This window comes from Penaeus vannamei, chromosome 13 (assembly GCF_042767895.1).
Source record: "Penaeus vannamei isolate JL-2024 chromosome 13, ASM4276789v1, whole genome shotgun sequence".
Classification (NCBI taxonomy): domain Eukaryota; kingdom Metazoa; phylum Arthropoda; class Malacostraca; order Decapoda; family Penaeidae; genus Penaeus; species Penaeus vannamei.
Genome location: NC_091561.1, coordinates 37,420,726 through 37,444,725, shown reverse-complemented (window position 1 = coordinate 37,444,725; position 24,000 = coordinate 37,420,726). Strand labels below are relative to the sequence as shown.

Sequence of the window (24,000 nt, the reverse complement as noted above, 5' to 3'; positions counted from 1 at the left end):
GACGATCCTGCCTCTCGGCCTCTCGGACTAACTCCAGAGTAGTCCGAGAAGTCGCACATGGGGTACCTCCGCCCGAAAACACACGAGCGGGAGACGATCTCAAATACTAGCCTCTCGGATTGTTGACATTCGTATCTCATTCTCCCGCGCTTTTTGGTTTCAAAGGAGTCCGAGAAGTCGCGTTCGAGTGAAATTGCCGTCCGAAAAGGCACACCCGGGAGACGATCCCGCGGTCCGGTCTCTCGGACTGTTGACATTTAGATGGTGTGTTTCGCGCGTAAAATCCCACTTCTTTCGATTTTCCTTTTCGATTTTTCGCCTTTTCGCCATGGATGCTGACGGGGACGCAGGTGAGGAAGCTGGCAAATAAATTAATACATGATCAAGACTTAAGGAAAAAGAGAATTTAAAGGATAAGATTGGTAGAAACTTGAAAAAATGGAGGTAAATATGGGAGGGCTCTAAACCGAGGAGCAAGTTCTGACAAGTGAGATTACGAGTTTTATAATTGCATGAATGAAATATAATTATAACAGACTGTATTTCCATCACAAGTTTCTGTTAAGGCTCTTACTCATACGTGGAAAATGTTGAGAATATAAGGATTTCGGTAAAATCTCACTGCAAATTTAGCCTCCAGGAATTGAGTCCTTCAACATCTTATGAACCTCGTCGTATTTTCTATCAGAAGTGAATTAATTCCATATTGAATAAATTATTTCCTTGTTGAGTCAGTTGTTTCCTTAAGATTGAAAGTTACCAGTAGAGGTTTCCATGGTAAGCGTTTATCTAAATAAAGAAAGTGATATTTTTATTTTAAGATCTAGAAATGCTTGGAGGCAATTTTTATTTAGAAGAATAGCATTTGTCCGTTTTGGAAAAATGGATATAGCAACAAATGTTTTAGCCCATTATTGCCGAGAAAAAAGTGTTTATTCTTTCTCAGGTAGAAGCACCCTTTTGCTGACTGACCTGTTATTGGTGACCTAACTTTGTCCATTTTGACATTTCAATTTTTTTTTTATACTTCCACATAATGGATTACGACAATTTCGGCATTGTTGGGTTCCTCACCCACTAAAATGCAAGTATGTAGGTTTTATTGTGCAAAATTCCACCCGCCCCACCCCCACTTTCTGGAAAACAAAGAATCCTCCATGTTTTCATGGCAGGAGGTCACGTCTAACTGACTTGGCAATGTTGCTCCCGCTTGGCGGTTGTACATGCTCTCCTACCATGAAACTGTAGAGGATTATGTGTTTTCCTGGGTGGGTGTTGGGGCAACCCTCCATGGAGGGTTGTAGGGGGCACAGCCCCTTACATTAGACTATATAGTGACTGATTCTGTGTATATTATTTACATTTTACCCCACAATTTTTCTGGTATCTTTCATGCCCTCCCCTGCTATTGGGGCCAAAATGTGGGGATTTGGAGGATTTCTGCACAGTGATTTCTATATATCTGGACTAGACAGTGAGAGGAATCCAACGATACCAAAATCATTACAATCCATTATGCGGTACTATTAGAAAAAATTACCATATTTATTATTGCAGATGATAGTAATACAAGTATTAATGAAATGCATAAAAGATAGAGTATATCTGTACATCACTAGGATAGGGAAATCTAAGGACATTATCCAAAAGAGGCAAAAATCGGACTACCTTCACAGGACAAATCTCTTTAGTGGTATTGACAGATTCTCTTGTTCGATATATACTACCCTTATATAGAAATTAATCCCCCAACACCCACAACCTTGGAACTGGTTGAAGCGGCAGACTTGGGTTGTAACAAGAGAATTATGAGGTAAAGTATGAATCATATACTGAGAAGTGGTTGATGTATCCATTTGAAATCTAAGGTGATTTTCAGTGTATTGCCAAAAATCTGAAGTTTACCTTAATAGTAGCACAATGTCAGGCAGTTCCTATGGCAATTGCACTCTGGCAATGGGCAGTAAACCTCCAACTCAAGTTTAAGCTTGGACTGTTTTTTGTTTTTTTTTATGTGATAATCTTTGTGGAAAAGTAACACTCATAATGAAGTTCAGAAGCCTTTGTGTACAGAAATTATCTTAGGGGTTACAGAACCTTCTCCTTCCTTTTCTTCTATTTGTTTTAACTAAGATTCAATTCAGTAGCATTGTTATTATATTGTCATTATTTGAATTCAACTCTTATCATTTTCTAGCATCTCCATCGGCTGCAGAAAGCTTGGCAACCTCTCGTTCCAAGCGATCTCGCAAAGACAAACATGGGCGATTTGCAGCGCTTGAGAAACTACGTGAGCTGAAGGGATCCAAGCATAAATATGAAGTAAGCAATAAAATGAAGTGCAAAGTGTAATTGGCAATATATAGAATATTTCTTGTCAAAGGATGCATTTATTTCATAATTGATGTAATTCTATTTTCTTTTTATTTCTTTTTACAGTTATACTAATGAATTAATTATTACAACAGATTTTATCTTATGGTTTTCAATATTTTTCATATCAATTTCAAACTGGTAACAGTAACAGTAACAGAGGTTATCATATGGAACCATATCCTTATTGTACTTTCATGGAATTCCAAGAGCTGTTTTTTATTCTAGTGGTAATGTAGACAAAGTAGTAGTTATGCTGCTTTTATTTTCATGGTTGATATTTCTTACCATGAATATCACTAGTTTTATATACTGTTCATTTTGCATATGTATCACTAGTGAATTTTGTCTTTATCTAGATTATATTGTTTATTTATTTCCTCATTATTCTTTCCATATCTCACTACCTTTACGCTTAGCAAACTAGATTTATATCCATGATTTAATTCATTGATATTCCTCCTCTGAGTTTCATGCTTACATCTCCAGGTCTCTGAACTAGTAAATGTATATGAGGAAGTTGATGAACGGGAGTACTCTCAGAGACGTCAGGATCGCCTCGAAGATGATTGGATTGTTGATGATGGTGAGTAGGAGTGTTAAACAGAGATTTGACACACACACAAAAAAGAAAGAAAAAGAAAAGTATAAAAGGCATTAATAGATATGATTCACTTTTACAAGATTTCAGTGTTACTAATTTATTGTATCTTAACTATAATGTATGTAATAGTTGCAGATACAATTATTGAAATACCTGTTGCTTGTATTGTCTGGTGATATTGTTAATTCTTATTCATACCTGTTAGTATTGCCTTTTTTTATTATTTTTTTTTAATCTTTGTGATGAAAATGCTTAATACCTTTATTATCTCTGCTGTAAACGAGGTGCACAATTTTTATATTTTGGTTATGTTAGGATATTGTTTTTGCTTATTTTTGGAAATGGGTAACATGAATATTTTGTAAGGAGCATACCAAATGAAAACCCCCTTAATTTTTCCTTCCTATTCCTCCAGATGGTTCAGGCTATGTGGAAGATGGGCGAGAAATATTTGATGACGATGCTGGTGAGGACGATCTTTTTGTTGGCAAGAAGGCGAAGAAAGGTGGAAAACGGAAGGAAGTGGGTGGTAAGGCTTCTTCGGGGTCCGTTGGGAGGCAAGGAGCGGGAAACATTAAAAATATGCTCATCAACATGCCTGCGAAAAAGAAGAGAGCTGAAGTGAGTGGACTTTGTTTATTTTTTAAATTTATTTATTATTTATTTTTTTTTTTGAGTGATCATTTTTGTTTATCAGGTCTTGCTCTGTATCACAAAAGCCTGTGTAATTGCTTTCCTTTTTCCTATCTTAATTGTCAAAAAGCAAAACTTGTATTATGTTTTTTGTTAAATTATTATTATTATATCTACATATTTAAAGAAATATATTGCATTAAAATCTGTCTTATCTTTTTTTTTTTTTTTTTTCTATCTCATACCTTTCACCCAACTCACACCTCCCTTCTCTACCCTCTACTCACTTCTACTCTTATTTGAGATACTGTATTTGAGGTTATGCTCTTTGTTCCTTCTCACTCCTTTCTCTTTCCTAATTCTTTTCCCCTCTCTTTATCACCCCTCTTTTCCTTTATGATTTTCCTCCTTTTCCATTTCTCATATCCCACCCTTCACTCCTTACCCCCACAGCCTCTCTCTGCTCCCTCTTTCCTTTTCTTTTCGCTTCACTCTTTTTCCACTACTCTTACCTTACATCTCTTCTATTAGACTCTCCTCAGCCCTTCTTTCCTCCCTTTTTGTCTTTCCGCAGCTTTGCAGCATTCTATCTCTCCTCTCCCTCTCTTCCCGTATTCCTATCCTCACTCCCCTTACTTTCTGTATTCTCTTGTATTTCTTTTTCTTTCTTGTTTTCTTGTATTTTACTTTATCTCTTTTCCCCCTTTTCTTCTCTTTTCTCCATCTATAATATAATTTCTTCTGTAGCTCCTGTTATCTCATCTTTCCTCATTCTTTCCCTTACTTTTGTCTTCCCCCATTTAATATTCTGTTAGATACAAAATTTAAGTCCCATATCTATCATTTCTATGTTTTACCATCAATCTCACAGCTAGCTTGCCCAGTTTCCTTTAGAGAATTATCACATTTCTTTATCCCTTCAGACTAATATCCGCCTGGATGATGATGAATTACTGGGAGATATTCTGCAAGACCTTGATAAGGAGTCTGACACCATTCGACCACCCATGCCAACGCTGCTCAAGAAAAAGGTGCCAAAACCTCCCAGTGCATCACCTGTCAACCCTTTTGCTAGACCACAGGTGACTACCCCAGTGCGAGTGAAGGCCTCACCCAAACCCCTGAAGCCAAGAACCATTTTGGATGAGAATGTAGTCAATGGGGCATCACCGAAGGTATGTTTTTGCATGTTAATTTTTCTTTGGTTTATACTAACTATGATCTACTTTGTTTTGGCTGTTACATAGAGGTGAATGTTGGTCATAAGAGTCATTATGGCTGTATGATTTTATAGTTCAGGTAATATCATTAGATTAGAAATAAAGGACTGCCCAGACTTTGTTAAAAATGTTGGTAATGATACTGTTACAATTGCTGTTCAGAGTACTACTACTATTACTCATCATTATTGTCATTTTCATTGTCATAGTCAGTCATATTTGTCATTAACTTTATTGTTATCGTCATTATTATAATTGCAATTGTTATTTTGTTGTTGCTGTTTTGTTTAAATGCAGATTTCTTCAACAGGCCAAAAGATCTCTAGAGGTGAAGGAAGAGCCTCTCTCTGAGCAGATTGATGAGTTTGATTCCATGGATGTCATGGATATGGACTTTGATGATGAAGATGTAGAAAATGTAAGTATCATGGTTTTTGATAGGTTCATATATTTTTCTTCTCATTTTTAAGTGATAGGAGGAAGACTGAAAGCAAATATGCAGTAACTGCATTTGTCTCTAAAAGGAGAAATGTTGTTTTCATCTTGGTGAATGTTGAAGTTAACAATTGTATGATTTCAATTACCAATTGCAGATGGAGGCAATGCTAGTCAATGAAGAGAAAAAAGCTGCAATAAAATTGGAAAAGGAAGAGCCAAAAGAAGAGTTGAAGGAAGTGAAGGAAGAACCACAAGTGAAAGAAGTGAAAGCAGAAGTGAAGACCCAAGTGAATAGAGGATTTACTGCCAAGTGGGTAGAGAAAATTAGATATATTGTTTTTTTAGTGTTGCAAATATTTCCTGCATTATATGTCTTTGAAAATTTCTTCTTTAATCAAAATAATTGGAAGTATAAAAGAGAACTATCTTCTTCAGGCCAAAGGTAGATGTTGCTCAAGTCACAACTGGCTGGGAGACAGTTAAGGATGAAGTAAAAGATGCTAGCATTGTGCAAGATGTCCAGATTGATGCTTCTAAACTACCACTGACCACCAACAGTGAAGGAGAGCAGGTAACTATTATTATTATTATTTTATTATTATTCAGGTTTTTCCCCAGATTTATCTTTTTTTAAAGCTAAGTTCTTGTGATTGAACTTCATGATGGTTTTGTTAGAAAATTTGTGATTGGAAATTTATAACCACTTGCATGAATGATTGTTCAGGTTGTATGATATTTTAGAATGCCTTGATTATATGTATTGCATATTCATAGTGCATTTAGAAGAAATTTTCCATCAGGTTCTCAGATTTTATTGGTTGGATGCCTATGAAGACATATACAAACAACCAGGGACAGTGTACCTGTTTGGTAAGGTTTGGATTGAGTCAGCACAGACCCACACAAGTTGCTGTGTAGCAGTCAAGAACATTGAGAGAAGACTTTATATACTTCCCCGTACAAAGGTAATTCAGTTTGGAGTACATCATTTTAGATTTTATTTATTTTTTATTTATTTATTTATCATCATATCATCAATTTTCATTAATCATCATCATATCATCAATTTTCATTAATCATCATCATATCATCAATTATCATTAATCATCATATCATCAATTATCATTAATCATCATCATATCATCAATTATCATTAATCATCATCATATCATCAATTATCATTAATCATCATCATATCATCAATTATCATTAATCATCATCATATCATCAATTATCATTAATCATCATGTATTTTTTTTTTTTTCTATTGCTGGTGCTCTATAGGATTCTTGACATATGCTGTATAGACATGCATAAATCTTAGGATGCAGAAGATAAGCAATCAAATTCAAATCACAACTGTATCCACAGCGTATGGACCTCAAAACGAAAGAAGAGTCGGAGGACCCAGTAGGCATGATGGAAGTCTACCAAGAATTTAACTCGACTGTTGTCCAGAAATACAAAATTTTGGAGTTCAAGAGTAAAAAAGCCAAGAAAAATTATGCATTTGAAAAGTTTGATGTGCCCAATACAGCTGATTATTTGGAAGTCCGATATTCTGTAAGTTTTTTTTTTTTTTTTATGGATATAATTACTTTTGTTGTTGTTCTGATTATCATTATCACAATTGATATTAATGTTGTTTTTTATTATCCTTACCAATCTCTTTCCTTTATTACAAAACTGTACTATGATCTCTTTTATGCATCATAAGAAGATAGATATGAAATCCTTACAGGCCAGTCTCCCAGCCCTTCCATCCGATATTTGTGGTGAAACTTTCAGCCATGTGTTTGGTACAAATACCTCCCCCTTAGAAATCTTCCTTTTGGACCGCCGGATTAAAGGACCATGCTGGTTAGATATCAAGTTCCCACAGTTGCCATCACCAGTTGTCTCCTGGTGCAAAGTTGAGGTAAGAATTTATTTTATCATTAGTTTGCATTTTGTTAATTATCTGACATTTTTGTTTTTATTTGTTCTTTAGTATATTTGAAATTACCATCAGGAGCTTTGCATACTTCCCATTCTGAAATGCTTAATGTTTCTTTTGTATATACATATACTAATGCTTTGCAGGCTGTAGCTGTCAAACCGGACCATGTGTCTGTTGTCGCTGGTCTGGTTCCTCCTCCAGTTGTGGTGATGACAATGGGTATGCGAACCACTGTCAACCCCAAGACTCACCAGAATGAGATTGCAATGGTGTCTTGCCTTGTTCATCAAGATTTTCCTCTTGACAAGGCAGCACCACAACCACCCTTCCAGTTACATTTTTGTGGTGAGTTAATGAAGTTCTTGAGTTTCTTTTTTCCAGTTATTAGGTACAAGAAAATGAAAAACTAAGTGCAGAGATAGTCTTAAAGAAAGAAAGAAAGAAAAAAACCTGAAAAACCTAACATATTAAAATGATAATTTTTTTTTCTTTTAGCAATGTCACATCCCTCTGATGTCACATGGCCTTGGGACCTGAAGGATGCTTTGCCTAGATACAGGTCAACTAAAATTGAGAAAATGGAAACAGAAAGAGCTCTCCTGGGATTTTTACTGGCCAAGATCCACAAAATTGATCCAGACATTGTGGTTGGTCATGATATTTATGGGTTTGACCTTAATGTCCTGCTTCATCGTGTAAATGCCAACAAGATTCCACACTGGTCCCGTCTTGGTCGTCTGAGGCGTACACAGATGCCAAAATTAACCGTGGGTGTATTTGTATTATTTGATGTAATTTATCTGATATATTTTATTTACTATTTTGGTGAGGTGATAATGACAGATTTAAAGATTCCTTATTCTTTGTTCTCTTAGTGAGAAAAGCTTTTGTCCTTATTAACAGTTCACTTGTTATGTTTTACAGGGCAGAGGGTTTGCAGAGAGGTCAGCCATGTGTGGTCGTTTGGTATGTGATGTAAAACTTTCTTCAATGGAACTCATAAGAGCCAAAAGTTATGAACTTGCTCCTTTGGTGAATCAAGTTCTACGCATTCCAGAGAGTGAGTGCAAGACTTTGACAGTGGATGAAGTCAAGAAGATGTATGAGTAAGTATTGTTTTTCAAGCAAGTGTGTCAGATTTTCATCTTATTGATAAATGTCTCTTTTTTGTGAATGAAATAATTGGAAATTATGTTGCTTTGACAGGTGGAATGGATATGATCGTAATACCAGTGTCCATACTACAGTTTACTTTCAACTTTTTAAATTTTTCTCAATATTTATATTGATAACTTCTTCAATCCAGATCATCATCATCATTACTCCAGCTTGTAACCATGACAATGCAAGATGCATCATATGTCCTCCGCTTAATGTGTGAGCTGAATGTACTTCCACTGGCACTACAGATAACAAATATTGCTGGTAATATGTTTGTGTAATGTTTCTTTTCTTCACTTGGAGCATTTTGTCTTCTTGATCTTGTAGACTAGATAATTTTTTATACTGGTACATAGATAACTATAGATAGCTAATGATAGAATACAATGTCTTCTTTGTTACTGTATGAAATATAACTTCCAGAATGCTGAATATTGTTATTTCATTTAGATACATATTTGTATAAATCTATACTAAGATGATTAAATATTTATTACTGCAGGAAATGTAATGTCTAGAACTCTACTTGGTGGACGCTCTGAGAGAAATGAGTTCCTCTTGCTACATGCGTTTACTGAGAAGAATTTCATTCCTCCTGACAAGCATTATGGGAAAGCTAATCAAAAGGTATGGTAAAAATGTAAATTTCATGGTCACATGTTTACTTTGTGTGTGTGGGCCTGTCTCTTTTATTTTAAATACCACTGTATCATACATTCTCGAATTACAGGTTGATATAGATGAAGACCATGCTGATGGAGAGGAAACAGGAGGGAAGAGGAACAAAGGGCGTCGGAAACCTGCCTACACTGGTGGTCTGGTGCTGGACCCAAAGAAAGGATTTTATGACAAATTTATTTTGCTCATGGACTTCAACTCTCTGTATCCAAGCATCATTCAAGAGTACAATATCTGCTTTACTACTATGGCTAGGGAATTCAAAGAGGAAAACAAAGAGGTACTTTTGACCATTATAAATTGATGTTAGAAGAGAGCAGGACTTTGTAAAATTATATTTTTACTTTCATGATAATGAAACACATTGAATATGAAGATTCAGTCTCATTCTGTATTCTTGATTCCTGAAGCATCATGAATGAGCAATGTAAAAGTTTTTCAGTAAGTCTTTATATCTTTATATCAGGGAGAGGAAGAGGTCCTGCCAGATTTGCCAGACCCAGAGCTAGAGGCTGGCGTTCTCCCAACAGAAATTCGAAAATTGGTTGAGAGCAGAAGACAAGTAAAACAGCTCATGAAACAGCCAGATATTTCAAATGATTTGAAGTTGCAGGTTTGTTCATTACATTCATGTAGATTGTCAATATGATACATATTTGATTTAAATTTGGTTTGATTTAAAATGTTTTGTCTTGCTTGTTCTCTTTGCAGCAGAGATTTCAGTTTTTATTTTTATTGTTATTGTAAATATTTAGTTTGTGTGTGCACATGCTTCATCCTTATTGTTCTTTGGCAACAGTATGACATTCGCCAGAAGGCTCTGAAGTTAACGGCAAACAGTATGTACGGTTGCCTAGGCTTTTCATACTCCAGGTTCTTTGCCCGTCACTTGGCTGCTCTTGTCACAGGTATGTAAAAAAGAAAGATGATGCATGATATTTACTGTTTTGGATTAGATGCAAAAATAAGAGTAAATTCCAAACATTTGATTCAGTCTTTTTTAGAATACTGATTGGATTGCATATGAATTAGAAATACTGATTGGATTGTATATAATTTAGCATGTCATGTCTTAGTCATTTATTACTTACAGAAGGTTGAGAAAACAAGACATTTGGTGATTATAGCTAATGAAATTTAATGTTTTTGCCCCAAAGGAAAAGGACGAGAAATTTTATTGCATACCAGAGACCTTGTACGGAAACTGAACTTTGATGTCATTTATGGAGACACTGATTCCATCATGATCAACACTAATTGCACAGATTATGAGCAAGTTCAGAAACTTGGGCATAAAGTAAGTGACCATTAGGGGTAGTCTTAATGTACTGTTACATTAAAAAAACATGTACTGATTTTGCAGTGTGCTGATAGAATTTATTTTTGTTATTGATATACATGCTTTGAACATTGTGGATCTTCATAGGGTACAAAGTTACTTAATTTTATTCTTTGATTTATAAACTAAATTTACACATTTCTTTATAGAACAAAACCGTTTATTTCATTCTTAATTACACAGATTAAGTCAGAGGTAAACAAGTTGTATAAGCTCCTTGAACTTGAAGTAGATGGCGTTTTCAAGTACATGCTGCTGCTAAAGAAGAAAAAGTATGCTGCCCTCACAGTTACCAAGCTTCCCAATGGTCAGACATTGGAGGAACAAGAATTGAAGGGTCTTGACATTGTGCGGAGAGATTGGTCTCAACTTGCCTCTGATTGTGGAAGGTGAGAAAATGGAAAATGGAAAAAAAAAAAAAAAAAAAAAAAAAAAAAAAAAAAAAAAAAAAAAAAAAAAAAAAAAATATATATATATATATATATATATATATATATATATATATATATATATATATATATATATATATATATATATATATATATATATATATATATATATATATATATATAAAGACATATATTAAGTAAAGACACTGTTAACAGCTAAAGCAGTTGTTCATTTTTATGGTTTATGATTTGCTATCTGAGTATGTAAGAATTATTATAATTTTTTATTTTTGATTTTTTTCAGACATATTGTGCAGCAGATTCTTTCTGACCAGGGACCTGATGAGCGTATAGAGAACATTCATTCACACCTGGAGAAGCTAAAAAATGATCTCAATGACGGAAAGGTATAGCTGCGCAGTTTTTCTAAAAGGGATATAGAAAAAGGCTGACTTTCCTATTTTGTAACATTTTGAAATTGTTTTGTGTAGTGCTTATATAGAAAAGTTTTTGTTAGAACATTCTGTTAACACCAATCTTGGGAAACCACCACTTTTCAGATTGGGCTGGATTTACTTAGCATCACAAAGTCCTTAACCAAGAACCCAGAAGACTATCCTGATAAGAAAAGTCTTCCTCATGTCCAAGTGGCACTTCGCATGAACTCTCGAGGAGGGAAGAAACTGCGTCAAGGAGATACAGTACAATATGTGATCTGTGAGGTTAGTGAAAGCATGAAGTTCTTTCAGATCTTGGGGCATATATTGTGCTTGGAGGAAATGGCAGTATAGGAGTAATTGATATGTTAATTTTTCACTGCATGATTTGTCAAAGAAACATTTGAATATTTATGGAATGTGCTATTATTTTCTACTAAGGAACCAGTTTGCATAAATGTTATTGGTGGTGTAAACTTTGAATGTATTTTATTTCTTTTTTATTAAAGAATATCTGATTTTGAATTTTGCTCTGGCATACTTTTAAGAAAATTACATTCAGGTAAACCTGTGTGGTAATAAACATTTGTAAAATTGTTATTCTGAAAAAGTAACAATTATAGAATGTTCTTGTGCCACACATTTTGTTGCCTTAACCAGAGAAGCAAAAACAAAATTTTCTCATTATTACAGGATGGAAGTAATTTGGCTGCTACGCAAAGAGCTTACCATGTGGATGAGTTAAAAACCAACTCGGCTTTAGTCATAGACAAGAACTACTATTTAGCTCATCAGATACATCCTGTAGTTTCTCGTCTTCTTGACCCCATTGAGGGAACAGATGCAGCTAGAATTGCTGAATGTCTTGGTGAGTAGGCCAGAGCTTGAAAAAAAATGTTTAAATAGTTCTGAGAACAATAACCATGCATATATAAATTTCATTCTCTATAAAGTAGATATTATCTCTGTTTGTATTACTGGTTACTAAAGAAAAATTATGAGGCAAATATTTGTACTAGATTCACACTTTGTTTGTAAAAATAAGATTTTATATATAAACTAATATGCTAATTTTCATTGAATTTATTTGTAGGCCTTGATCCATCTGGATATCGAGTTTCAAAGCAGTATGGACATGGTGAAGAAGAGGAAGACATGTCAACAACAGAAATACCAGATGAAGAACGGTATCGTATGTGTGAGAGATTCACTTTCCAGTGTCCTGGGCCAGAGTGCGACACCATCATCACCATGGACTCACCCTTCCGAGGAGTGGTTAGTTTTTATTCTCTTACAATATTTGTTTTGATACTGTCTTAGTAATATTGTTTTTTATAGGGCTTTTAATCAGAGAAAGTGGCCTTGGCTAGTATTTATGACAAGGATGATAGTTTTGTGTTTTTCAAGAGCAGAATGGAGTTTTACTAATGGTATTTCCTGTTTTACAGGGAACTGGGATGAATTTAGAGGTGGCTCTGCAAAACTGTCCAAACCCTAAGTGCAATTTCCCAATTTATTCTCGCCTTGCACCTATTATCAACAAGCTGAACTTAGACATAAGAAAACATATCATCAAGTACTACAATGTAAGTGCAGTAGATCTCGTAATCAATGACTTATTTGGTTTACGAAGAATCTATGTATATTTCTGTTTTTCAATTTGCTTATCCACTTGATTATTTACATTAGCATGTGAAGCTTCAACAACTTTTATTAACTTGCATGCAAATACAAAAGAAAATCTAGTCCCTGATAGTCTACTCCCTTAACCATAGGGCTGGCTGATCTGTGAAGACCCTGGATGCAGCAACAGAACTCGCCGCATTCCCCTACGTTTCTCCCGAGGATTCCCTATCTGCAATGCCTGTGAAAAGGGAGTTCTTTTCAGAGAGGTAAAGAATTTAGGAAGTTGACTTTTCATATCATTTATTCAGTTTGAGTTCATGTGTGTTTTTGTCATTTGTAATTTGGTTTGTGGGTAATAAGGTTATTTTTCCCTCCAGTACACAGAGTCTCAGCTGTATAAGCAACTGTGTTTCTACGATTACATCTTTGACTTCCAAAAAGCTTGCCAGAAAAACAAGGATGAAAGTGAGTATTGGGAAGATGTTACAATTTTATTTTTTGTTTATTTTTTATGTATATTAATATGCATCATATAGTGGCAAGTGTGACTATTTGTAGCAATATTATTGGTAATTTTTGTTTTGTTTTGTTTTTGTTTACAGGAATTCGTGATGACACACTAAGAAAAGCCTACAACATTCTACAGACCGAAGTCCAGAAGAAGTTGAAGCACAATGCATATTCAGAGGTCAACTTGACCAAGCTGTTTGGAAGCCTCATGGCCAAATCACAGACTAGAGTATCTTGAAAACAAAGAGATAGTAACCAAGAAAATTAATTGTGCAAAAAAAATCTCAGGAAAAAAAGGATCCAAAATTTCAGTAATTAATCATCAACTGTAGCCTTATATTAGGAAAAGGAAAATGCTGAACAGAGAGAAAAATGAGAGGAGTGTTAGTACTTTAAATGTTTCCTAGGGAAATGTGCATTAGTATTAGGCTGTATAAAAAGATAAAAAACAATTTTTGAGTGAATTTTGTGTGGTAAATAGGTGATAGATTCTTAAAATCTTGAAATCCAATATATGTATTTCACATATTTCTTCCTTTCCTCACCAATCTTTATATTATATATCAGGGTTTGCATAGCTTCAGGTTAATATATATTTGCTTTTATTTGCTGAAGTGCAGTTATCATAACATATTGTAAATTGATAATTCCAGTGAGCCAGTTCCATTTGTAATTTGTTTATTCATACCTAGAATATATTCAAACATGATACTATTTTAGAAGCTACTTGAAGCCATTGTAAACGGTTTAAAATGAAATATTGTAAAAGGGAAATGAAGATAATGATTTTACCATGTGTTGTAAATATTTTATAGATATTATTTAGAAAACAAAGATGAAAATATACTTAAGTGTAAACTTCAGAAGTTATTAGATTGAATTTTCAAAAAAAAGAAGTTTTATTTCCACCAGTACTTTTGCTGTAATTTGACTTATAAGATTATATTATGAAAACTAAGATATAAAAGAGAATAGAGAGAAGAAAAAAGCCCATTGCAGCACCAAAAATCAATACAAAGGAAATTCCTTCATAAAAGCTAAATTCTTGATGACTTTTTTTCCATACAGGTTTGAACAGTTTAGATGCAGACCTGGATACAGAACAAGAAATGTATTTTCTGTCTGAGAATGTTAATAGAAATATCCACTGAAATACAGAAGGACTCGTATATATGATGTATGGACTACGTAAAAGCATTTGATTGGGTAAAACATGACAAACCTTTAGAATTACTAGAAAGGTTAGAGATAGATAGGAAAGATCTTTGATCAATATGGAACTTGGTAGTATGACCAAAGCTGCTATCAGGATTCAGGGAGAATTGGGTGAATGAGTAGATATGCAGAAAGGGGTTTGACAGGGCTGCATTTTATCATTAGATTTTTTCAAACTGTTTTGTGGAGAAGCTCACTAAAATCAGCACATGCGAAGGTGCCTATCAGGAGAGAACAAATTACAATAACTTTAGATCTGCAAATGATAAAGCATTGGTTGCAGACAGTGAGGAAAGCTTCAGAGACTGCTAGATGTAATAATCGAAAGTAAGAGCATGGTCTGAGAATAAATTGTATGTGATGGTTACCAGCAAAAAGGCAGATTCCAGAAAGTCATTGGATGACAAATGGGGAGCAAATAGAGCAAGTGGATAGATTAAAATACTTAACCACATGCCGACGGGGATGGCATGTGCGTACATGCCATGCCCACTGTGTGTTTAATTTAGTAATTGTTCTTACATATAGATGGCTCCACAAGTAGTAGGTCATCAATGAGCCAGTTACAGAGAAGTACCTGTCTCGCCTGTTTACCCTTTTATTTGGTTTTCAAAAATGTTTTCTACTATTTAATACTGCTGTTAGTAATATCAATAACAATAATGTAATTATGATGTTGATAAAAATAATTAGTATCAATATTGATAGCATTAGTAAAAACAGTGTTTTCCCGCAATTTCAAGGAAAGGTGAGGTCACAAGATTACCAACTGACTCCTTTGTGGCTAAGCACTGACAGAGCCATCTATGTGCAGAAACATTTACAAAACAATACTAAAGAATTGTCCGGTGGCATTTAGTTAAGCAGATAAATAACAGATCGGAGATCAGATATGGATATTAAATACTGAATTGGTCCAGCGAGTAAATCATTTATGGATATGAAGAATGTAATTTGTACAAGGAAGATAGGCTTTGGAATTAGAAAGCGTTTGTTCAAGTGTCACATATGGTCAGTGCTCCTGTATGGATGCAAGTCCTGAATGATAAGCAAGAACGGAGAAAAGGCCTGAAGCAGCAGAGGTGTGGTCTTGGAGAAAAATGATAAGGATGTGGGTAGAAAAGATTATGGATAAAGACATTTTAGACAAGATAGCAATGGGAAGACCGATTTTGAATACCATCAGCAGAAGGCAATGGGGTTTCATTAAGCATGAATTACGAAGGGGAGGAATAGAGAGGAAGACCATGGAAGTCAAAATGGCAGGGAAAAGGGCAAGAGGAAGAGAAAGATTGAAGATGTTAGACTGGATGATGAAGAAATTGGGTGTCAGAGATGGAAAATAGCTAGGAAAGATACGTATACTGTATATGATGCCAAGGCACTAGAAGAGGGATGCTGTACTTATGGGTACAAGTAAATCATACCAAACCCAATGGTGTGAATTACTGTGTGATAATACAGTTTTATTTTATTTTTATTTTCAAATGGTGTCAAAAAAATTTAAAGGTCATGTCGGACATATAATGAAAATTACATTGCCATGATTATGATACATAATCGTTCTTAAATCCCATGCCTGTTGTTGCATGGGGGGGGGGGGTGGAGATAGGCAAAATGTTGAGGATCTTACAAACCTTAGACCTCAGCCCCAGACACAACTAATTTTGTGTGGGTGTTCTCTTCCTCTTTTCTTTTTCCTTCACCAATCCCCTCTACTAGCTACTTCTTAAGATGTGAGAACTGTGTTAAAAGGATGAGATGCTGACTTTGTGTCAGTCACAAATGGCCTAGGAGAACCATGGGCCTGGTATCCCCTGTTTAGTTGTCTAGCTCTTACCCCTCAAGTGAACCTTGTAGAGTTGGGCCATTTCTTTCCCCAACACAGCCCAGGCTTACCTTGGCCAGCAATAAAGATATTGTACCTGTTTTAAGGGTAGTGAGGCTTGCTCCTTTATGAACTACTACTGATTTTAATTCTGGTTCCCTGACCCCAGGATATCTTTTGAGCAGGACTGAACTACTACCCTCTTCTCATCGCCTACTGTCCACAATGATAATTCACTCAACATCACTCTCTTCCACAAGGTCCCGTCCATCTGCTACCCCCACATCTACAAATCCTCAGACTACTCTGTTTTGCCTAGCCAAATGGGATAGATTTTTAAAATCCCCTCTACAGCCCCTTGCTCTCCCAACACTCTTTCAACACTGCCTCCAAAAGAAGTAGGTAAAGGTTCCTTCCGCAGGCTAGGTGCCCCGATTGCTCCTGCCTTGTAACAGTTACAACCCTCACGAACTTCACTGGCAAATCCATTCACATGCTTAACCTCATGCCTCCCTCAATACTTGTATGAGAACTGTCTCCGTATCCCCAGCAGACTGCGGCCCTGTCTGCGCTAAAAATTGCTTAGAATGGAGAAGACTTACTCGGCTATGATGTACCATCAGTACCATACTATACCATTCCCCTTAGAGGCCACAGTAAGTCCCACCAATATTGCAAAGATTTCTTTCGGTAGACATGACCCCCGTGATATTTATATTGGAGGAGAGTCCCTGTCCCTGTCCGACCATATCAATCTTCCCCTGTCAAAGTAAAAATTATTGGCGTCTAGGCCACCCTACCAAACAATGCCGCTCCACAGCTCGAAGTCCTTTATGTGCCCAATCTGGTCATGATCAATCAAACTTCTCTGCACAATCACGCACGTGTGCCAATTGTGGTGGCTCGCATGATGTATTTTATAGTTGATGGCCGAACTACAAGTTTAGGCCAGAAGTGGCAATTCTCAAATTCAAATTTGGTCTCAACAAACAGGACATGCGTGAAGCATGCACACGAGTTTATTTTTTACTCCCAACTGCAGTGTTACCCTTCGCTCTACCACTTTAAAAACTCTCGAGGACATTCAAAACTATCCAGTCATAACCCAAGATAACATGCCTACACCTCATCAATTCCCCAATCTCGCTGCTCCCATTCCCTGCCAACATTCATCCTCCTCCTCATGTTCCCCTTATACACCCCTTCCTCTCACCCCAACCTAAAACTTCCCCTTCTTCCCTGCTTCATCTATGTCATCCCTCTTCCCTGCTATCCCTTCTGCTTATACCCTCTACTATTCAGAACGGCTATATGACTTGACGCGTACCACATTTAATCATTAACTGACCTCTTACCCTTTCACTACAACCATTTTCTATAGTGCTATATATGACATTTGATGTGTTGGACATTCGTTTTGCTTTGGAACCATTAGACAGTTAAGTATTATTAATCTTAAATGCTTGATTGATAGTATTTTTTTCATTTTTTGTTAGCCTATATGGATGCTGCAATTATAGTTGCAGATAAATGATACCGAACATAAAGGTCTGCCACCGTTTGATATTAATACAGCTTAGATTATTTTCTTTAAAAATTGGTGTAAAAAAGAATAAAAATAAAACAAAAATGAGATGATGGCTGTCATCTGATGAGTATTGCATTATCATACATTATCGAAATGACTAAAGACGGGCGAATTTGTTTTCCAAATTAAACTGACTTTGACAAATCTCTGATTTGGAAAATATAAAGTTATTTTCGTTTGTTCTGTAATGTTATTATAGCATGCCTGTGCTGTATTTTACATAACGCAATTCTCCTTAAATTTACCCAAAGATTACCATTCAACTATTAATTGAATTACCACAAATTCGTACAGCATATAAAAGGATGTTTTATGGTAGTATCAACCACAAATCCTTTTAGTAGAATGAACACGTTGGCCCAATCTCTGTATCGTTTCCGTAGTGTAGTGGTTATCACGTGCGCTTCACACGCGCAAGGTCCCCGGTTCGATCCCGGGCGGAAACAATTCTTATACATTTTACAACAAAAATGCATTAATTTTCAAAAATACAATTTTATGCCGATATACAGTAGCCGTTTCCCTCGCGTCTTCCTATCATAATAGCTGTCAGGTGTCAAAATACGAAAACAGAAGGAAATATCAGAGTTCCGCGTTACAAAAAGCAGTATAATATAGCTCGTTCACTCTGGTATCCTGAAGAACTAACCGGTCAACTGAAGCAGCAACTGTGTAGTAGTATCAATAGTAGTATCAATAAAAAATCCTCTTGGTAGATGAAACACGTAGACCTTTATTGGGCATCGTTCCCGTCGTGTAGTGGATATTATCACTTATTTCATATTGTATATTTCCTGATAGGAAGAAAAGTAACTAAAGCAACTTATTTAATAGCAATTAGAATAAAGAATTCCCTTTGAATAGCAATGAAATAAGTTTCACTATTTTACGTGTTCTCGTAGTGTAATGATTATCACGTGCGCTTCACACGCGGAAGGTCCCCGGTTCGACTCCGAGCAGAAACAAGATTCATCTATTTTGCAACAAAAATGCATTGATTTTCCCAAATGCAGTTTGATGCCGACATGCATTAGCCGTTTCCCTCATGTATTTCCGTCATAATAACTGTCAGGAACCATCTGAGTGTATCCTACACTTCTAGTGTGTGTGTGCATGTGTGCGTGTGTGTGTGAATAAACAATATTTTACAGAGTGTAGAAACCATCTCCCTTCCCAAATGAAATCCTATGGGCAATGGCCTGTGATATCGCTGTGTACCAGATGGCATTATCTAGAGAAAAGGATCAGGTATTTAAAGTAGTTTATATTGCATACAACTTCATCATAAAGAAATCACCACTGGCGTTTTAGAATCAGTTTGAGTCGCTCCGGTAAACCCGCAACCACCTGAAAGAAAACTGTGGTGGCTCGGATAATATACTTTATAGGAGATGCCCCTACCTGCAAGTTTAAGTCAGAGGTGGCAATTCTCAGATTCAGATTGGGCTTCAACTTACGCAAGGCCATATAGGAAGCACGCAGACGAGGTTTTGCTTTTACTCCCAACTCCAGTGTTACCCTTCGCTCCACCACTTTAGAATCTCTCGAGGACATTCACAACTATCCAATCATAACCCAAGATAACATGCCTACACCTCATCCATTCCCCAATCCCGCTGTTTCCATTCGCTCTACACCAGTGGTTCTCAACCTGTGCGCCGCGACCGTCCCTCAAGTACGCCGCGAAAATTTAATGGACATCTAGTTATGTCTTGTTTTACGCCTTATTTTCACATTTATTTTTTCCAGTGTCCCTCATAACACCGAAAGGATATGCAAATCCAGACAGGCTCATTAATCATGTATGTTTAATCTACAAATGGAATGATATATTTCATTCCCATGTACTCATTCATACACTCATATATATATGATAATAAAAACAATAATGATATCGGTCATAAAAATAATGATATTACGTATTATTATTATTACTGTATAGTTAGTGCGCCGTGAAAATCCTGGCTATATCATTAGCGCTCCACTAACCAAGAAAGGTTGAGAACCTCTGTTCTGCACTCAAAATAACTGCCAACATTTATCCTCCTCCTCCTCATGTTCCCCCTTTACGCCCCTTCCTCCCACCCCATCCTAAAACATCCCATTCTCTCCCGTTTCATCTACGTCATCCCCCTTCCTTCCCTGTCATTCCTTCCGCTTCCTCCTGGATACACATACGACTCCCTTATATCACAACAACCCTCCTTCCTGGATTCTCTGCCCCCTGACATTTCTCCTGAAACAGTAATCGAATCGCCTTTAACCCCCCCCCCCCCTTTTCCTTTTGCTAATCCCTGCCTTACCCTAAGGGCATCCTTGCAGAATCCCACTTGTTTAAAAAATGTTTGAACCACTTTTTTATTTTTAATATTGTTAACGTTAACTGCTGTAAAGTTGTTTTAGTATGAATACACCCTTGAAGTTCGTTGTTCTTGGGCTGAAGTCAGCGACTACTGTAATTTTTTACGGGCCCCGCTCGGGTCGTTGCCCAGGCTACCCACCCCTGTCGGCGGTCCTGCCATGAACCATTATTAATCTTAAAAGCTTGATTGCTAGTGTTTTTATTTCGTTTTTTTTTATAATGCAGCTTTGATTGTTTTCTTAAAAAAACAAAACAAAAAAACAATGGTGTCAAAAATGAAAAAAATACAAAATACAAAAAAAAAAAAAGAAAAGAAAAATGAGATGATGGCTGTCAGCTGATGAGTATTACATTATCATACATTATCGAAATGACTAAAGACCTTGGCGAATTTGTTTTCCAAATTAAACTATGACAAATCTCTGATTTGGAAAATATAAAGTTATTTTCGTTTGTTCTGTAATGTTATTATAGCATGCCTGTGCTGAATTACATAACGCAATTCTTCTTAAATTTACCCAAAGATTACCATTCAACTATTAATTGAATTACCACAAATTCGTACAGCATATAAAAGGATGTTTTATAGTAATATCAACCACAAATCCTTTTAGTAGACTGAACACGTTGGCCTCTAATATTCATCGATTCCGTAGTGTAGTGGTTATCACGTGCGCTTCACACGCGCAAGGTCCCCGGTTCGATCCCGGGCGGAAACAATCAAGGCATTATACAATAACAATGCATTATTTTTCAAAAATACAATTTTATGCCGTCATGCAGTAGCCGTTTCCCTCACGTCTTTCCATCATAATAGCTGTCAGGTGTCAAAATACGAAAACAGAAGGAAATATCAGAGTTCCGCGTTACAAAAAGCAGTATAATATATCTCGTTCACTCTGGTATCCTGAAGAACTAACCGGCCAACTGAAGCAGCAACTGTGTAGTAGTATCAATAGTAGTATCAATAAAAAATCCTTTTGGTAGATGAAACACGTAGACCTTTATTGGGCATCGTTCCCGTCGTGTAGTGGTTATCACTTATTTCATATTGTATATTTCCTGATAGGAAGAAAAGTAACTAAAGCAACTTATTTAATAGTAATTAGAATAAAGAATTCCCTTTGAATAACAATGGAATAAGTTTCAATATCTTAAGTGTTCTCGTAGTGTAGTGATTATCACGTGCTCTTCACACGCGGAAGGTCCCCGGTTCGACCCCGGGCAGAAACAAGCCTCATCCAATTTGCAACAAAAATGCATTAATTTTCCCAAATGCAGTTTGATGCCGACATGCATTAGCCGTTTCCCTCATGTATTTCCATCATAATAACTGTCAGGAACCATCTGAGTGTATCCTACACTTCTAGTGTGTGTGTGCATGTATGCGTGTGTGTGTGAATAAACAATATTTTACAGAGTGTAGAAACCATCTCCCTTCCCAAATGAAATCCTATGGGCAATGGCCTGTGATATCGCTGTGTACCAGATGGCATTATCTAGAGAAAAGGATCAGGTATTTAAAGTAGTTTATATTGCATACAATTTCATCATAAAGAAATCACCACTGGCGTTTTAGAATCAGTTTGAGTCGCTCCGGTAAACCCGCAACCACCTGAAAGAAAATTGTGGTGGCTCGGATAATATACTTTATAGGAGATGCCCCTACCTGCAAGTTTAAGTCAGAGGTGGCAATTCTCAGATTCAGATTGGGCTTCAACTTACGCAAGGCCATATAGGAAGCACGCAGACGAGGTTTTGCTTTTACTCCCAACTCCAGTGTTACCCTTCGCTCCACCACTTTAGAATCTCTCGAGGACATTCAGAACTATCCAATCATAACCCAAGATAACATGCCTACACCTCATCCATTCCCCAATCCCGCTGTTTCCATTCACTCTACACCAGTGGTTCTCAACCTGTGCGCCGCGACCGTCCCTCAAGTACGCCGCGAAAATTTAATGGACATCTAGTTATGTCTTGTTTTACGCCTTATTTTCACATTTATTTTTTCCAGTGTCCCTCATAACACCGAAAGGATATGCAAATCCAGACAGGCGCGTTAATCATGTATGTTTAATCTACAAATGGAATGATATATTTCATTCCCATGTACTCATTCATACACTCATATATATGATAATAAAACAATAATGATATTGGTCATAAAAATAATGATATTACGTATTATTATTATTACTGTATAGTTAGCGCTCCACTAACCAAGAAGAGTTGAGAACCTCTGCTCTACACTCAAAATAACTGCCAACATTTATCCTCCTCCTCCTCATGTTCCCCCTTTACGCCCCTTCCTCCCACCCCATCCTGAAACATCCCATTCTCTCCCGTTTCATCTACGTCATCCCCCTTCCTTCCCTGTCATTCCTTCCGCTTCCTCCTGGATACACATACGACTCCCTTATATCACAACAACCCTCCTTCCTGGATTCTCTGCCTCCTGACATTTCTCCTGAAACCGTGATCGAATCGCCTTTAACCCCCCCCCCCCTTTTCCTTTTGCTAATCCCTGCCTTACCCTAAGGACATCCTTGCAGAATCCCACTTGTTTAAAAAATGTTTGAACCACTTTTTTATTTTTAATATTGTTAACGTTAACTGCTGTAAAGTTGTTTTAGTATGAATACACCCTTGAAGTTCGTTGTTCTTGGGCTGAAGTCAGCGACTACTGTAATTTTTTACGGGCCCCGCTCGGGTCGTTGCCCAGGCTACCCACCCCTGTCGGCGGTCCTGCCATGAACCATTATTAATCTTAAAAGCTTGATTGCTAGTGTTTTTATTTCGTTTTTTTTATAATGCAGCTTTTATTGTTTTCTTAAAAAACAAAAAACAAAAAAACAATGGTGTCAAAAAAAAGAAAAAAAGAAAAAGAGAATAAAAATGAGATGATGGCTGTCAGCTGATGAGTATTACATTATCATACATTATCGAAATGACTAAAGACCTGGGCGAATTTGTTTTCCAAATTAAACTGACTTTGACAAATCTCTGATTTGGAAAATATAAAGTTATTTTCGTTTGTTCTGTAATGTTATTATAGCATGCCTGTTCTGAATTTTACATAACGCAATTCTTCTTAAATTTACCCAAAGATTACCATTCGACTATTAATTGAATTACCACAAATTCGTACAGCATATAAAACGATATTCTATAGTAATATCAACCACAAATCCTTTTGATAGACCGAACACGTTGGACACACATTTGTATCGTTTCCGTAGTGTAGTGGTTATCACGTGCGCTTCACACGCGCAAGGTCCCCGGTTCGATCCCGGGCGGAAACAATCAAGACATTTTACAACAAAAATGCATTAATTTTCAAATATACAATTTTATGCCGTCATGCAGTAGCCGTTTCCCTCACGTCTTTCCATCATAATAGCTGTCAGGTGTCAAAATACGAAAACAGAAGGAAATATCAGAGTTCCGCGTTACAAAAAGCAGTATAATATAGCTCGTTCACTCTGGTATCCTGAAGAACTAACCGGTCAACTGAAGCAGCAACTGTGTAGTAGTATCAATAGTTGTATCAATAAAAAATCCTTTTGGTAGATGAAACACGTAGACCTTTATTGGGCATCGTTTCCGTCGTGTAGTGGTTATCACTTATTTCATATTGTATATTTCCTGATAGGAAGA

At 36.4% G+C, this 24,000-nt stretch overlaps 1 protein-coding gene and 3 non-coding genes across 4 annotated transcripts; all 4 read left to right on the top strand.

Annotated features, from left to right (window-relative positions):
- The first annotated feature begins 192 nt into the window (after positions 1-192).
- PolA1 (DNA polymerase alpha catalytic subunit) lies at positions 193-14,240 on the top strand. Its single transcript, XM_027351765.2, has 29 exons — positions 193-350; positions 2,198-2,322; positions 2,863-2,959; positions 3,393-3,598; positions 4,534-4,785; positions 5,141-5,248; positions 5,424-5,578; positions 5,704-5,839; positions 6,069-6,233; positions 6,640-6,831; positions 7,010-7,186; positions 7,351-7,552; positions 7,703-7,974; positions 8,132-8,313; positions 8,514-8,632; positions 8,871-8,995; positions 9,099-9,326; positions 9,513-9,659; positions 9,846-9,954; positions 10,204-10,343; positions 10,569-10,774; positions 11,079-11,181; positions 11,335-11,496; positions 11,905-12,079; positions 12,305-12,486; positions 12,660-12,797; positions 12,987-13,103; positions 13,215-13,302; positions 13,440-14,240. The coding sequence occupies exons 1-29, from the start codon at positions 329-331 to the stop codon at positions 13,583-13,585; spliced, it is 4,476 nt and encodes a 1,491-aa protein (XP_027207566.2). The 5' UTR covers positions 193-328; the 3' UTR covers positions 13,586-14,240.
- A 4,111-nt stretch (positions 14,241-18,351) lies between these two features.
- On the top strand, positions 18,352-18,424 carry TRNAV-CAC (transfer RNA valine (anticodon CAC)). The gene has a single exon. It is a non-coding gene; the product is annotated as a tRNA-Val (tRNA).
- Positions 18,425-20,986: 2,562 nt separating this feature from the next.
- TRNAV-CAC (transfer RNA valine (anticodon CAC)) lies at positions 20,987-21,059 on the top strand. The gene has a single exon. It is a non-coding gene; the product is annotated as a tRNA-Val (tRNA).
- Positions 21,060-23,572: 2,513 nt separating this feature from the next.
- TRNAV-CAC (transfer RNA valine (anticodon CAC)) lies at positions 23,573-23,645 on the top strand. Its single transcript has one exon. It is a non-coding gene; the product is annotated as a tRNA-Val (tRNA).
- Positions 23,646-24,000: the final 355 nt, after the last annotated feature.

Excerpts from the sequence above, each read along its gene's own strand:
- PolA1 (XM_027351765.2), top strand. The coding sequence starts at position 329 with ATGGATGCTGACGGGGACGCAG. Across the intron at positions 3,599-4,533 it reads CGAAAAAGAAGAGAGCTGAA|ACTAATATCCGCCTGGATGA; the intron begins GTGAGTGGACTT and ends TTATCCCTTCAG. Across the intron at positions 5,579-5,703 it reads AATAGAGGATTTACTGCCAA|GCCAAAGGTAGATGTTGCTC; the intron begins GTGGGTAGAGAA and ends TATCTTCTTCAG.